Raw genomic sequence first — 12,562 nt, 5'->3', positions numbered from 1 at the left:
AGAAAATGGACACTTAGACTAAGAACATTCTAGAAATAATTATTAATTATATTCTACAAAATAAACTACTGAATTACTTCCTCCACAACAAGAAATGAGACATGATGCTTTAACTTTTTGTTTACATTTCACTCATATTTTACACTTGTACCTGTAAGCTTTGATTTCTGAAAGAATCGCTGTTGACTTCTAACCACGTTTAAACTACTTCACTCATTTTTGTACCACTGATATTAATATTAATAGAGCTTTCAAAGTAAACACTTAAAGTTTGTTTGTTTATTTTGAATTTCTCACAAAGCTCCATGAAGACTACCTGCGCTAGCCGTCCCTAATTGTGCAGTGTAAGACGAGAGGAAAGGCAATTAGTCCTTACCACCAATCTTTAACTCTCGGGCTACTCTTTTATTAGCAAATAGTAAGATTGACCGTGACATTATAATACCCTCGCGACTAAAAGGACATTTCAAATTGCGAGTCGAGCACTTTAACCGCCTGAACATGCGGGACCTCACTTGGGATTTCAGTTCAACTGAAATTAATTTTTCTAATCTGCAAAGCCTATAATAATTCAAATGCAGTTTTCTGTTGTTGCAAATGTACTGGAGTTTATTTTCCTATCTGCAAATATCAAGTACTGTGCTACAGTTTTTGGTAGCTTAAATTTTGTTTTTTAAGTGTATAAGTACTAAAATCGGTAAAATATTTTCTAAGGACTTAAATAGCACAGAGTGAATAGCAGTGAAGTTACATGTTCTCAACCTAAATCTTTTCATCTTTACGGAAGGGTGTGTGTGTGAGAGTTTTTCTTATAGTAAAGCCACATCGGACTATCTGCTATGTCCACCGAAAGGAAACGAGCCCCTGATTTTAACATTGTAAATCCAGAGACTTATCGCTGTCCGGGGGGAAGGGCTTTTACGGACGGACTACAAATTCTTCAGTTCTCACACCTTGTAGAATAGACGCCTTCGACGAATTCTCTCAGATCTAATGCGTTTCAGAATTATTTGTAAATGTTACATATTCACGAGTTTTGTTAGAAAGGAGTTCTTGAATATCGTCAGATTGTCATATTCTTGACTAATATATTTGTTTTATTCGCATGTAGGATATTAAATAAGGCTCGTCTACGACCTGTTTTACCAAATCAACCTGGACTTACTCCGATAGACATAGTTGACTATTTGCAGAGCTTCTAGAGACATACATAACTCTAGTTTCGGTGCTTGTTTAGCTTTTTTTTGAAATTTCAAAAGAATAGGATTCTCGAATTTTCATACATTAAATTTGTTTAAAACTTTATTCAAATGTTAAAAAAAACGCTTTTAGATATTGTACTCGACGATTCGTTTGTTCATGTTGTTACTATATCCTATCCTAGTCTGGTGGTTAGAATACTAAACAATTGGGCTGTGGGTCCAATATACTCGTCCCGTTAGTTCGAAAAAGTTCGCATTTTGATTTCGGGATTCAAATCCTACTATTCAATCAGACAGTATTAACCTGGCATGGATATTGTGGGCGTTGTTGGCTTATGGCTTTCCTTTCAGTCTGTTAGTTCAAAATTAGAGAAAGATAACTTAGGCAGCCCTTAATAACTTTGCGCGAATGGCCGAAAATAAAACTTTTTTAACAAACAGAAGCATAGCTTTCTCCAGTTTAATTCTATAAATGGCCGAAAATAAAACTTTTTTAACAAACAGAAGCATAGCTTTCTCCAGTTTAATTCTTAAAACGTATAAGAACGTTTTTATATAAACCACTGTTTTTAAAGCCTTGTGAAGTATACTTTTCTTTGTTTTTATGATTAAGAGTTTATGATCTAACTGAATTGGTTACTAATAATCTCACATTCCCATCAGAATTAATCGCATCTTAACTCATTTCTCACGTAAAAGGAGTAATATTGCAGTGAATTACATTTTATATTTAATTAAATATTTAAAAATGTCTGAGAACTTAAAACAAGTAAAAATAACACAAAGAATGAAAGTCATGCATGTATAGCCTACCTACCTGTTATCATAAAACAATATTTTTCACATTTTTAACGCTTACCATTTATTGATTATTTGAAATTAAGCACAAAGCTACACAATGGGCTACCTGTGCTCTGCTCGCCAAAGGTATCGAATTTCCAGTATTGTGAGTCCGCAGACATGCCGCTGGGCTAGTGGGGGTACTTGTGATTTAAAAGAGCTGTCAAACAAATAATTATTTAGAACTTCTTTCATATTGATAACGAAAAAGAACTCATTATTTTGCTAAAATTTCAATGATTCAAACAGCCTGATTTGCAAGTTTTGAACACACACTGCTGGCCAAAATCTTAAGGCCAATGAACATAAAGAAAAAAAATATGCATTTTGCGTTGTTAGACTCAACCACTTATTTGAGAAGAGCTTCGAAAGATGAAAATAAGAAAAGGAAAAATAAAAATAAAAAACTTTTTAGCATTTATTAAGGAAAATGTGAAGACTGTGAAATTAGCCTAAATACTAGCTTGTTAAAAGTTTAAAACCTTACCAAAAAGAAGTCCTAAACAGAGTAGGAAATGTCAAACAAGAGGTCTCAGTAGTGAGTTGCACGGCCGTCATTGCGAATAACTTCAAACATTCGCTTTGGCATGGTCAATATAAGCGTTTGCAGAAGGCTGGCTGGAATGTTATTCCAAGTGGTGAAGATGGCTTCATGAAAATCATGCACTGTTTGGAATTGACGTCCATTTCCACAGACTTCCCTTGCCATTCACCTCCAAACATTTTCAATGGGGTTCAATTCGGGCGAACTCTCTGGACGGTCCAAAATAATCACGTTATTCGTCATGAAAATGTCCTTTGTCCTGCGGGCTTTGTGGATTACAGCGTTGCCCTGCTGAAAGATCCAGTCATTTCTACACAAACTAAGGTCTTCAGTCAATAAGGATACTCTCTCCAACATGCCAATGTAGCCAGCTGCTGTTTGACGTCCCTGTATAACCTGAAGCTCCATTGTTCCATGGAAGGAGAAAGCACCTCAGATTATGATGGAACCTCCTCCACTGTTTAGTGTAGAAAATATATTCGGTGGGATATTCTTATCGCACCAGTAACGTTGGAAGCCATCTGGACCATCCAGGTTAAATTTTTTCTCATCACAGAACAAAACCTTCGTCCACTTTTCTACGTTCCATGTTTTGTGCTTCTCAGCAAAGTTTAACCGAGCTGTTTTGTTGTGTGGAAGGAGGCGTGGCCTTTGACGGCGTTTACGGTTTTTAAAGCCTTTCTCTCGTAGATGCCGTCTTATTGTTCTTGCGCTGGTTTCTGCATCCGTAAGGGCCTTAATCTGATTCGACGATCGGTTAGTGTCTTGCCGGACAACCCGTCGAATCCTCCTGCTCAACGTTGGAGACATTTTCTTGGGCCGACCACTTGTAATTCTCGTTTCGTATCCCTAAGGGTCTTTTAAGAAATTTGCAACAGCAGTTTTACTACGCCCAATTTCACCAGTGATGGCACGTTGAGAGAAACCTTACTTTTAAGGCTCGACAATTCTGCCACGTTCAAACTCTGTCAACTTTCAAGCCTTTGCCATGTTTTTACCCAATGTAACACAGGAGATGTCAGTAGGAGATGTTGACAATACTAATGCTTGAACACAAATGACTAAATTTCGTTATGTGTTTACCGATTAACGCTTCGTTTCAGTATGGTCTTAAACTTTTGATCAGCTAGTATTTAGGCTAATTTCATAGTGTTCACATTTTCCCTATTAAATGCTAAAAAAGGTTTTTTCTTATTTTTCCTTTTCTTATTTTCATCTTTCGAAGTTCTACTCAAATAAGTAGTTGAGTCTAACAACGCAAAATGCATATTTTTTTTTTATATTCATTGGCCTAAAGATTTTAGTGAGCAGTGAATATAAAACTATCGAAGCAACAGATTTTTTTAAATATTCTTTCAAATATTTTTAAAAACTTCAAGTAGTCCTGATATAAATTATATCAAATATCTAAACATACTCAAGTTTATGAAATTTGGCAGAACATCACGTTTCTCTGCAAATAATTTTAGCACGTATTTCAAACTAAAGGTGCGTAAAAACATCGTTTTGAGTCTACCTTGTTTCTTGTAGAATCCCTTTGAGAGAATAGTTATATTTTGTACACTGCAAGCATTAATCAACCATAGTGAACTGTAGCAAGCAGAAATCTATTTGAAATATTCTTTTTGTGTATTTAGTGCTGATACCTCAGTGTCAAGCTTGCGAAGTATTTACTACGGGTGATAAGATTTATTATTTCAGGTATATCATTTTAGCTTTTAAAAAATCCACCCTACCAAACGAGTGATGGAGAAATTAATATGTAGAAAAAGTATGCTTCGGAAAATGTGAAAACAAATATCTTAAACTAACATTTAGAACACGTTTTACTCATATTGATAAGATACTTCAATACCATTTGAAAGTAGAGTTCAATAACATTTCATGGAAGAAGATTGTTTATTCTGTAGTTTCTAAGTTATTATTAACCAAAACTTTTCTTCACGACTGTAGGATTCTACGACATATGAGTGAGTTAGGGGAACACGATATCTCGTTAGCGAGTAGTAAACAATCAATAATTCTGATCCATATTTTCGTGGTTCATCTGAACGCAAGTCTATCCTGATGAAAACTCTATAAAGCACGACTAATTTGTTGTTGGGATCAACGCGCGACACACAACAGCATCAGTGCAGTCTTCAGCAGGAACACCAGTGAAAACTATAATATTAAGAAAGTTTTCCAGAATTTTCTCTGGCAATCCAAATTTAATCAGAACTAAAAGTATTATAATACATCCGTTTTGTATTAAGCCGTTAAGTTGATCATTTGTAGCTGATACGTCACAAATTGCTTGCATCAGTACATCTGGATTCAAAGAACTGCTGAAAAATGTAGTTCACCTTCGTCTGTACACTCTCGCTATAAATATTCATGAATTGTGGCTCATCCACCAATAATTGTAAAAGGTCGATTCGATTATACTTAGTATAATGTCAAGTATAAGATACTTAACCTTATCAGATTACGTTATTACTTTATTTCATTAAATAAAAGCTCGTTTTATTGATACATAAATAACTTTTAAAGCTGTAGAAGTCATAAAATAATCAATTCGTTATCGCGTAAGAAAAAGAAATCATATCTCATAATTACATAATAATAACATTTCATTAGAATTGGTTTGGTTTGGTTTGAATTTCGCGCAAAGCTACTCGAGGGCTATCCGCGCTAGCCGTCCCTAATTTAGCAGTGTAAGATTAGAGGCTAGTCATCACCACTCACCGCCAATTCTTGAGCTACTCTTTTACCAAAGAACAGTGGGATTGACCGTCATATTATAACGCTCCTATGGCTGAAATGACGAGCATGTTTGATGTGACGGGGATTTGAAACCGCTACCCTCGGATTACGAGTTGAATGCATTAACCATCTGGCCATGCCGGGCCTTTGTTAGCATGAGAAGAAAGTTCCACGCGCATTATTGATTTGAATACAGCAATTAGTTCTCAACATTACACGTAAGAACATTGTTCACTATCCTTTATTACCCTGCAAACTATTTCATATAAGACTGAACATGATAAATTTGGGTATAAAAATATATACTATTTCCGAACATCTCATGAGAATAATATTCCTCAGCCTTGTAAACTACTCTATCCGCAATCGAATGTGCTCCATCTGACGTTCATGATTATTTTCCAACATATTATATTGTAATACGTTCTAACTACATTTTCGAAGAACAGCGAAATCATTCTTAGAGCACACCCATCGCACCAAACATGCTCGCCCTTTTAGCCGTGGGGGCGTTATATGTTACGATCAATCCCATTATTCGTTGGTAAACAAACAAACAAACTTAGACCACACATTGTCATTGTGCACGGACTGGATTCGAAATCTATATTTAATCAAACCAAAGCTATACAAATCTGTTAAAACTCGCTTGACTCGACAGGTATGTGGTTCGGTGAGATTAAAGAAATTCCGTTTTCATTGATTCAATTTTCTAATTAAAAACTTTGAAAGTTTATGAAGTTTATCAACTTGAAATCCTTAGTACCTTGTTAACGGTACTAAGATACATCTCTAACATCATCACAACAACTTTTTTGTGTTAGAGAGCTCACTGTCTTCACTTTACAGAAGGCGTTATTGTGTAATGAAGTGTATTTTCAAAGCCCTTTGCAGTTCTATGCGCTCTTTCGTATGCGTTTTTCCGCCTCCATGTAGGTAAAGCTCCTTTCTTTCATATGTTGTGTCTTTTGACTTCTTATTGGTTAACTCTCTATCTCTCTCTGACTATGGCCCAGCACAGCCAAATGGTTAAGACGCTCGACTCGTAATCCGAGAGTCGCGGGTACGAATTCCCGTCACACCAAACATGGTCGCCTTCTCAGCTGTGAGGGCGTTATAAGTTACGGTCAATCCAACTATTCGTTGGTAAAAGAGTATCACAAGAGTTGGCGGTGTGTGGTAACGACTATCTGCCTTCCTTCTAGTCTTACACTGCATGCTCTTTCTCAAAATTTGCCTAATTATTAATAAGTATGCTCACAAATAACTTATCAACTTCTAACAGTGATTTTCTTTTCATTTTAGAAACAAATGATATGATATGTCCATTGAGATTTAAATACTAATAAAATAACAAAATTGTTATAAATATTTACTGCTATATTAGTGGCGGCTAGTGCAGATAGCCCTCGAGTAGCTTTGCGCGAAATTTAGAAAACAAACTCTCTGAATATTATTCTGCGAAAAGAGGGTGACATAATATATCAACCTAATGGTTATCAGTGGTAACATTACACTGTTGAATGGTAGTGTCGTAATTTATTACCCGTGAGCTCCCATCTCACACAGGAGGTGACATGTCTGAGTATTTGCCTATATGTATCTTTCATAGGAGGTTTGAATTGCACTCTTAACGTGTGTGAGTGAGGTAAAATCCTTTTATTTTCGAGGTTTTCTACGATTATTTCATTAACTAGTTTACCTTCAAACAACGAATTCAGAAACAACCAGTATTTTTCAGTTTTTATTAAACTTATCTTTACAAACTAACATACAAGAAAAAATAACGATATATGAGTAAAGGATTTTTCTTTCAATAGATATATTTATCTATATCTATGTAAGCATGTCTACTGGGGTACCCGGCACGGCCAGGTGGTTAAGGCGTTCAACTCGTAATCTGAGAGTAGCAGGCTCGAATCCAGGTCACACCAAATGTGCTTGCTCTTTTAGCCGTGGGGGCGTTATACGTGACGGCCAATCCTACTATTTGTTGGAAAAAGAGTAGCCCAAGAGCTGGTGGTGGGTAATGATGACTAGCTGCCTTCACTCTAGTCTTACACTGCTAAATTAGGGACGACTAGTGCAGATAGCCATCGTGTAACTTTGTGCGAAATTCCAAAAAAAACAAAAAAAAAAGCAAGCATATCTACTGTAACGTCCTTAGAACGATATTTGGTGTTTTAAGGTACGATTCACCTCAGAAAAGAAAAATCCTTATTAACTTAACATAATATTTTTAAGAATGATGTACTTTCTTCAAACTCTTTTGTAAATCGCTTAATTAATGGTTAGTTGATTCAAAGTACATAAAAAGCGGACCCGTAAAGACTGACAACAAAAGAGCATTTGATTTTTATATCATCCTACTTAGTTCCAAAATTTGATTTTTATAGCAATTCTCTGGTAATTCAAAAAGATTTTAATAATTATTAGTGATGTAAAAAGACATATTTTAATTAATAATTACTAGTAATGCAAAAGCATATATTTTAATTAATCATTTTCACTCTCTATTTCAGCTTATTCAAAATTTGATTTTCTCCTGCTTGAAGCATATAGAGATGGAATAGAATTTGCTTTTGGTGAATTATATAAACTTCTTCCTCTAAAAGAAGATTCTGAACGTTTTCACAGTAACTAGTCATAGACGTTTTTAACAGTAGCTAGTCAATTTTAGACGTATTTAACAGTAGCCAATCAATTTTAGACGTTTTTAACAGTAGCTAGTCATTACTAGACGTTTTTAACAGTAACTAGTCACCTTTAGACGTTTCTAACAGTAACTAGTCACTTTTAGACGTTTTTAACAATAACTAGTCACTTTTAGACAACTGATTTTCAGGATATTTTTGTTTTCCCTGTTCTTGTTTCAGAACACTCATGTAAATAAACTCATTTTGTTGCTATGACATTCTTTGCTTTGGTTAATCTTACAAGCTAACTCGATGTAACCAAGACCTTAAGGTATTGTTTTTTTTTGTTTCTCTGTATTATAACGTTTGAGTCAGAAGATCTCCATCAAGACTAGTGAAGACCCTTCAGGCGAAACCTTTTTGTCTTTCTCTTAAAACAACCTTAACCATTTCCTTCTCATTTTAGACTTTTATCTTACTGTACCTATACTTATTTTCTATCAAATGCTTATGCCTTCAGACAAAACTGGTTAAGAAGCTTTGCTTCCAACTTAACTGAACCTGGCTTGCAGGCTTCACTCCAGGCTGAAATTGACTGAGAGGTTTGTTCAACGTTTTGCATCATGTGTCATACGCGCTCTGTGTTTGTATTCTCTTAACTGTTACAACAAAATCTTGAAATTTAATTAGAACATAAATAAACTCGTTTCGTAAAAGGTATACAAAATTATTCAATCCTGAAAGGGTCCTTAATGGACTGCAGTTGTCCGAGAATTTAGTTTGAAGGGGGATCGTCGAGGTATTAGCGCAAATTTTCATCATCTAAAAATGTCGCCCCAAGAAAAACTTTTAAGTAGGTCCAGCCTATTAACAACGCCTTTCAAGTATATTCTACTCTGTCTACATATCTTTTTCAATACAAATTATAGTGTTTTTCTAATTGTTAATAAACATCATCCAAGCTTTTCTTCTGTATGTACCTTGAGAACTTGGGAGAGCGTCAATCTGTATGAAAATATTAATCTCTGCGTGAATCTTCTGATTTGGTTTTGGTTTGAGAAACCACAATGGGATGCATACACTATGTGCCGCTTCTTTTCCATATTTATGCAACATTTCTATGGCTTACGTGAAGACAACCTGAAGATAAACATTGAGAACTGCTGTTCTGAGAGAATTTTTATCATGAACGACTAGCTCCTCGGTTTGAATTGGTTTTCCACTTGCCTACATCATGCGCTTATTGTCAACAATGTTATTTCACATAATCCTTATATTAACATAAGAAAAAATTTGGTACATATTTTCATTAATACGAAAATAAGATAAGTTATATAAAAATGTCCAAGTTATAAGTTTGATAACCTCAATTCCTTTCTCACATAACAATTATCCAATTTGAAGGGAGTAGCGGCTCCATCTATCGCTCATCCATAACTAGTTGGACTGAAAAAAATTATCTATAGAAAACAAAAGAAATATAAATAAAAAACTGTTGTTGTTTTATGATAGAACATGGAATATCTTAGTAGTATCAATTGAAATAAAAACCCTATGACTCGAGCGTTTCCGACAGATGGACCTTACTTTACTGGCAGTTCAGTTCGCTACTATTTTTATTTTAGTATGTTTATACGTGGAGGATTTCCTAGACATTGACACAGGAAGATATACAAGAATGAAGCTCAACGGCATGTAAAACATTCATCAGCCTCGGTATATCCTTAGAGATCTTACGCCAAATTTTTTTAATCACCAGTAAAAATTAAAATGTGTCGAAATAATTTTCTCCTCGTCACATCACTCCTAAGAATTCAATCACTATCTTAACCCTTGTGGGACAGCTACAATAACTAGCTACTTGTTTGTAGAACAGAAGAAGAAAGCGAAATATTCCACAAAAATAGCTACTTTAGGTTCCTGTTTCACTAGCTGATTTAAAACTTGGAACATATTTGTGCAATAACATGTAAAAAAAATGCTTTTTCAACTTAAATTTCCCGAGAACAAAATAAATGTTCATTATATTTAATATTTATATATGCGCATGTGTGTGTCATGTGTTTTTAAACAAAATGTCAAATAATAAGCAATATTTTTTTCTTAAATAAGTGTTAGATTTCCAATGAATAAATAAGAATTGGACATACTTGTCCTGTCTGAAATATTATAAGTCATAAATATTTATAACAATTTTGTTATTTTATTAGTATTTAAATCTCAATGGACATATCATATCATTTGTTTCTAAAATGAAAAGAAAATCACTGTTAGAAGTTGATAAGTTATTTGTGAGCATAATTATTAATAATTAGGCAAATTTTGAGAAAGAGCATGTAATTGTTTTTTTTTTTAAGCAAAGCTGCTGCCATTACCACTAAGGGCGCAGCAGCATCCGATCCAATCTTTTTTATTTGTTCACCCTCAACCCTCCCGTAAAACCAGTGTAGATGAAATGAATTGATATAGAAATTATTTCCTTATGTGGTGTAAGTTTAATATTCATCTGCACAAGTCTGTTACCTACCTAATTTCACCAAATTTTAAGTGATTTCTATTTGATAAGTAGAAAGTTAGTTAACAGAGATAATTTTGAAAGAACAGTTTTCACTCATAGGCATAATTCGTGCTTGTCTTTTGTGCTTCATTTATAGATTTCGTTCCGTTTTGAAAGCTGTTGACAAATACTTTGAGGCTCCACCTGTAGTTTGTCTGATTGCCTAACATTTGTTATTCTTATTCTATGAAATATTTCAAATTATTTTTATTTCATAAGGAATATTTGAATTTTTTTCCATTATATACCTTCTAAATTACCGATTTTCAAATGTTCGTCACTTGTCAATTTCAATAAACAGACATGAAGCCACCTCATTTGCTGTAGCCAATAAACTAACTGAAAACTAAAAGAGCGTCTTAAGTAATATTCGCTTATATTCACCACTTTATTTTATGATATTGTGGTAGTGAGAGTGAAGAAACAGTGGTAACACTTGAACCTTATGTATAGAATTTATAACAACTGTGAAAACATTAATGTGCTTCTCAATAAGAAAAAAAACAACAATACCAGAGCAGTTTACCACTCTTTATGGGTTTCCATTGTTCAGATCCAAAATGACAAAAACATATTAAAGCTTTTTTTTTTCTATTATTTAAAAGTTTCTACTTCACTTGAATGTATGAAACTATTAAAGTTACATGTCTCTAACTGTTATCTTCTTTATTTTTCGGGTATTATCTTTCTTTATTTAAGTCGTTTTCAGCCGGTGACGAAATAATTTCAGGTTTTAAATTATTTATATTCAGTTGGGATAAAATATTGAAGTCTGATAAAATAGTAAATGATATCGTTTTAGAACGGTAAAAGCACGAGGTAAACGTCCAAAAATAAGAGAAACATCTTACCTGAAGTGTTCAGTAGGATTGTAGCCAAGGTCAACAAGACGAGTGTGGAAGTAAAGAACGACATTATTTTACAGAATGTCTAAGCGAGTTATCAATTGTTCACACTTATATCCTCACATACATCAAACAAAATATTTCATCTAGCGTGAACATTACTGGTTACCTTTGAAATCTAGCGGGTGGACGTATGCTGCCGAACGGGTCCTTTATTCTGACAGTATGCGATTCTTTGAGCATTTTCGCGCATAGCAACGTGGTAATCCAATCGGTCTTGCGCATGCACAATGAAGATAGAGTAATACAACAGTTAGGTTGCCGTGATTGGTATGGGCTGATTTTATTACACGGACCAGACGTTACATGGCCCACTAGTAATTTCCTCCATGCTCTAGCACTGACAACAATAACGAACAACTACTAATCGTCACAGGGACAGATTCGCGAAGGTGAATCGACTTGATAGGATTGTCTATCAGTTAACACCGGCGCATCGTAATATCTTCAGAATACATTTTGTATAAATCTGGTTTTGACATATTGTTTTGCAACTTAAATACAATAGGTTATGTAAGATTTTCGCTTGAACGTAACTAAAAGTAAAAAATAAACTTGCATAAAAAATATATACATATATATAAACCTAAACTGAAAAGGACATGCATGGAATGTACGTCGATTAGATAAAGTAAATTAAATATTGACTGTTTTTAATGCCAAAATATAATGATTGGAAGATAACCTCGTAGACGTCTGTCGCGAGATATATGGTCAAATACGGATATCTAATAATAATAAGAAAATATAACGTCTGTTAAAAATTTACAAAATCTTGGTCGATAATTGCACCTTCATGTATAATTTCTGTAAAGTCGGATGCATATTTTCTATGCCCAAAGTGAGCACTTGAGGCGACTAAATAGAGATTGTATTTTGAAGGGATTTACAAACCAATAAATTTGCTCATAAGAGCAAAACTGTACTCCCACAGGTATCGCTTGGTTTAGTTTTATGTTTATCGAGCTTTCAACGGATTGTTTGTTTTGAAACATTCGCGCAAAGCTTCGCAAGAGCGACCTGCGCTACTCCTTCCTCATTTTCAGCTGCCAGACTATAAGTAAGTCAACTATTCAACAACACCCGCCTCCAGCTCTTTACTTACAGTAGTAGAATACTGAATTTGACTTTTA

General features: G+C 34.4%; 1 protein-coding gene across 2 annotated transcripts in view; it reads right to left on the bottom strand.

Moving 5' to 3' along the window:
- The window catches only part of LOC143249717 (lachesin-like), a 109,981-nt gene extending 98,391 nt beyond the window's left edge, over positions 1-11,590 (bottom strand). For both annotated transcript variants that reach the window (XM_076500031.1, XM_076500030.1), the window contains exon 1: positions 11,376-11,590. In XM_076500031.1, coding sequence (XP_076356146.1) covers positions 11,376-11,439 — 64 coding nt within the window. In that variant the 5' untranslated portion in view covers positions 11,440-11,590. The remainder of the gene's footprint in view (positions 1-11,375) is intronic.
- Positions 11,591-12,562: the final 972 nt, after the last annotated feature.

The sequence above is a fragment of the Tachypleus tridentatus genome, chromosome 4 (genome assembly GCF_004210375.1).
Source record: "Tachypleus tridentatus isolate NWPU-2018 chromosome 4, ASM421037v1, whole genome shotgun sequence".
Classification (NCBI taxonomy): Eukaryota; Metazoa; Arthropoda; class Merostomata; order Xiphosura; family Limulidae; genus Tachypleus; species Tachypleus tridentatus.
The sequence above is the reverse complement of the archived record's forward strand: the minus strand, read 5'-3'. Positions and strand labels throughout refer to the sequence as shown.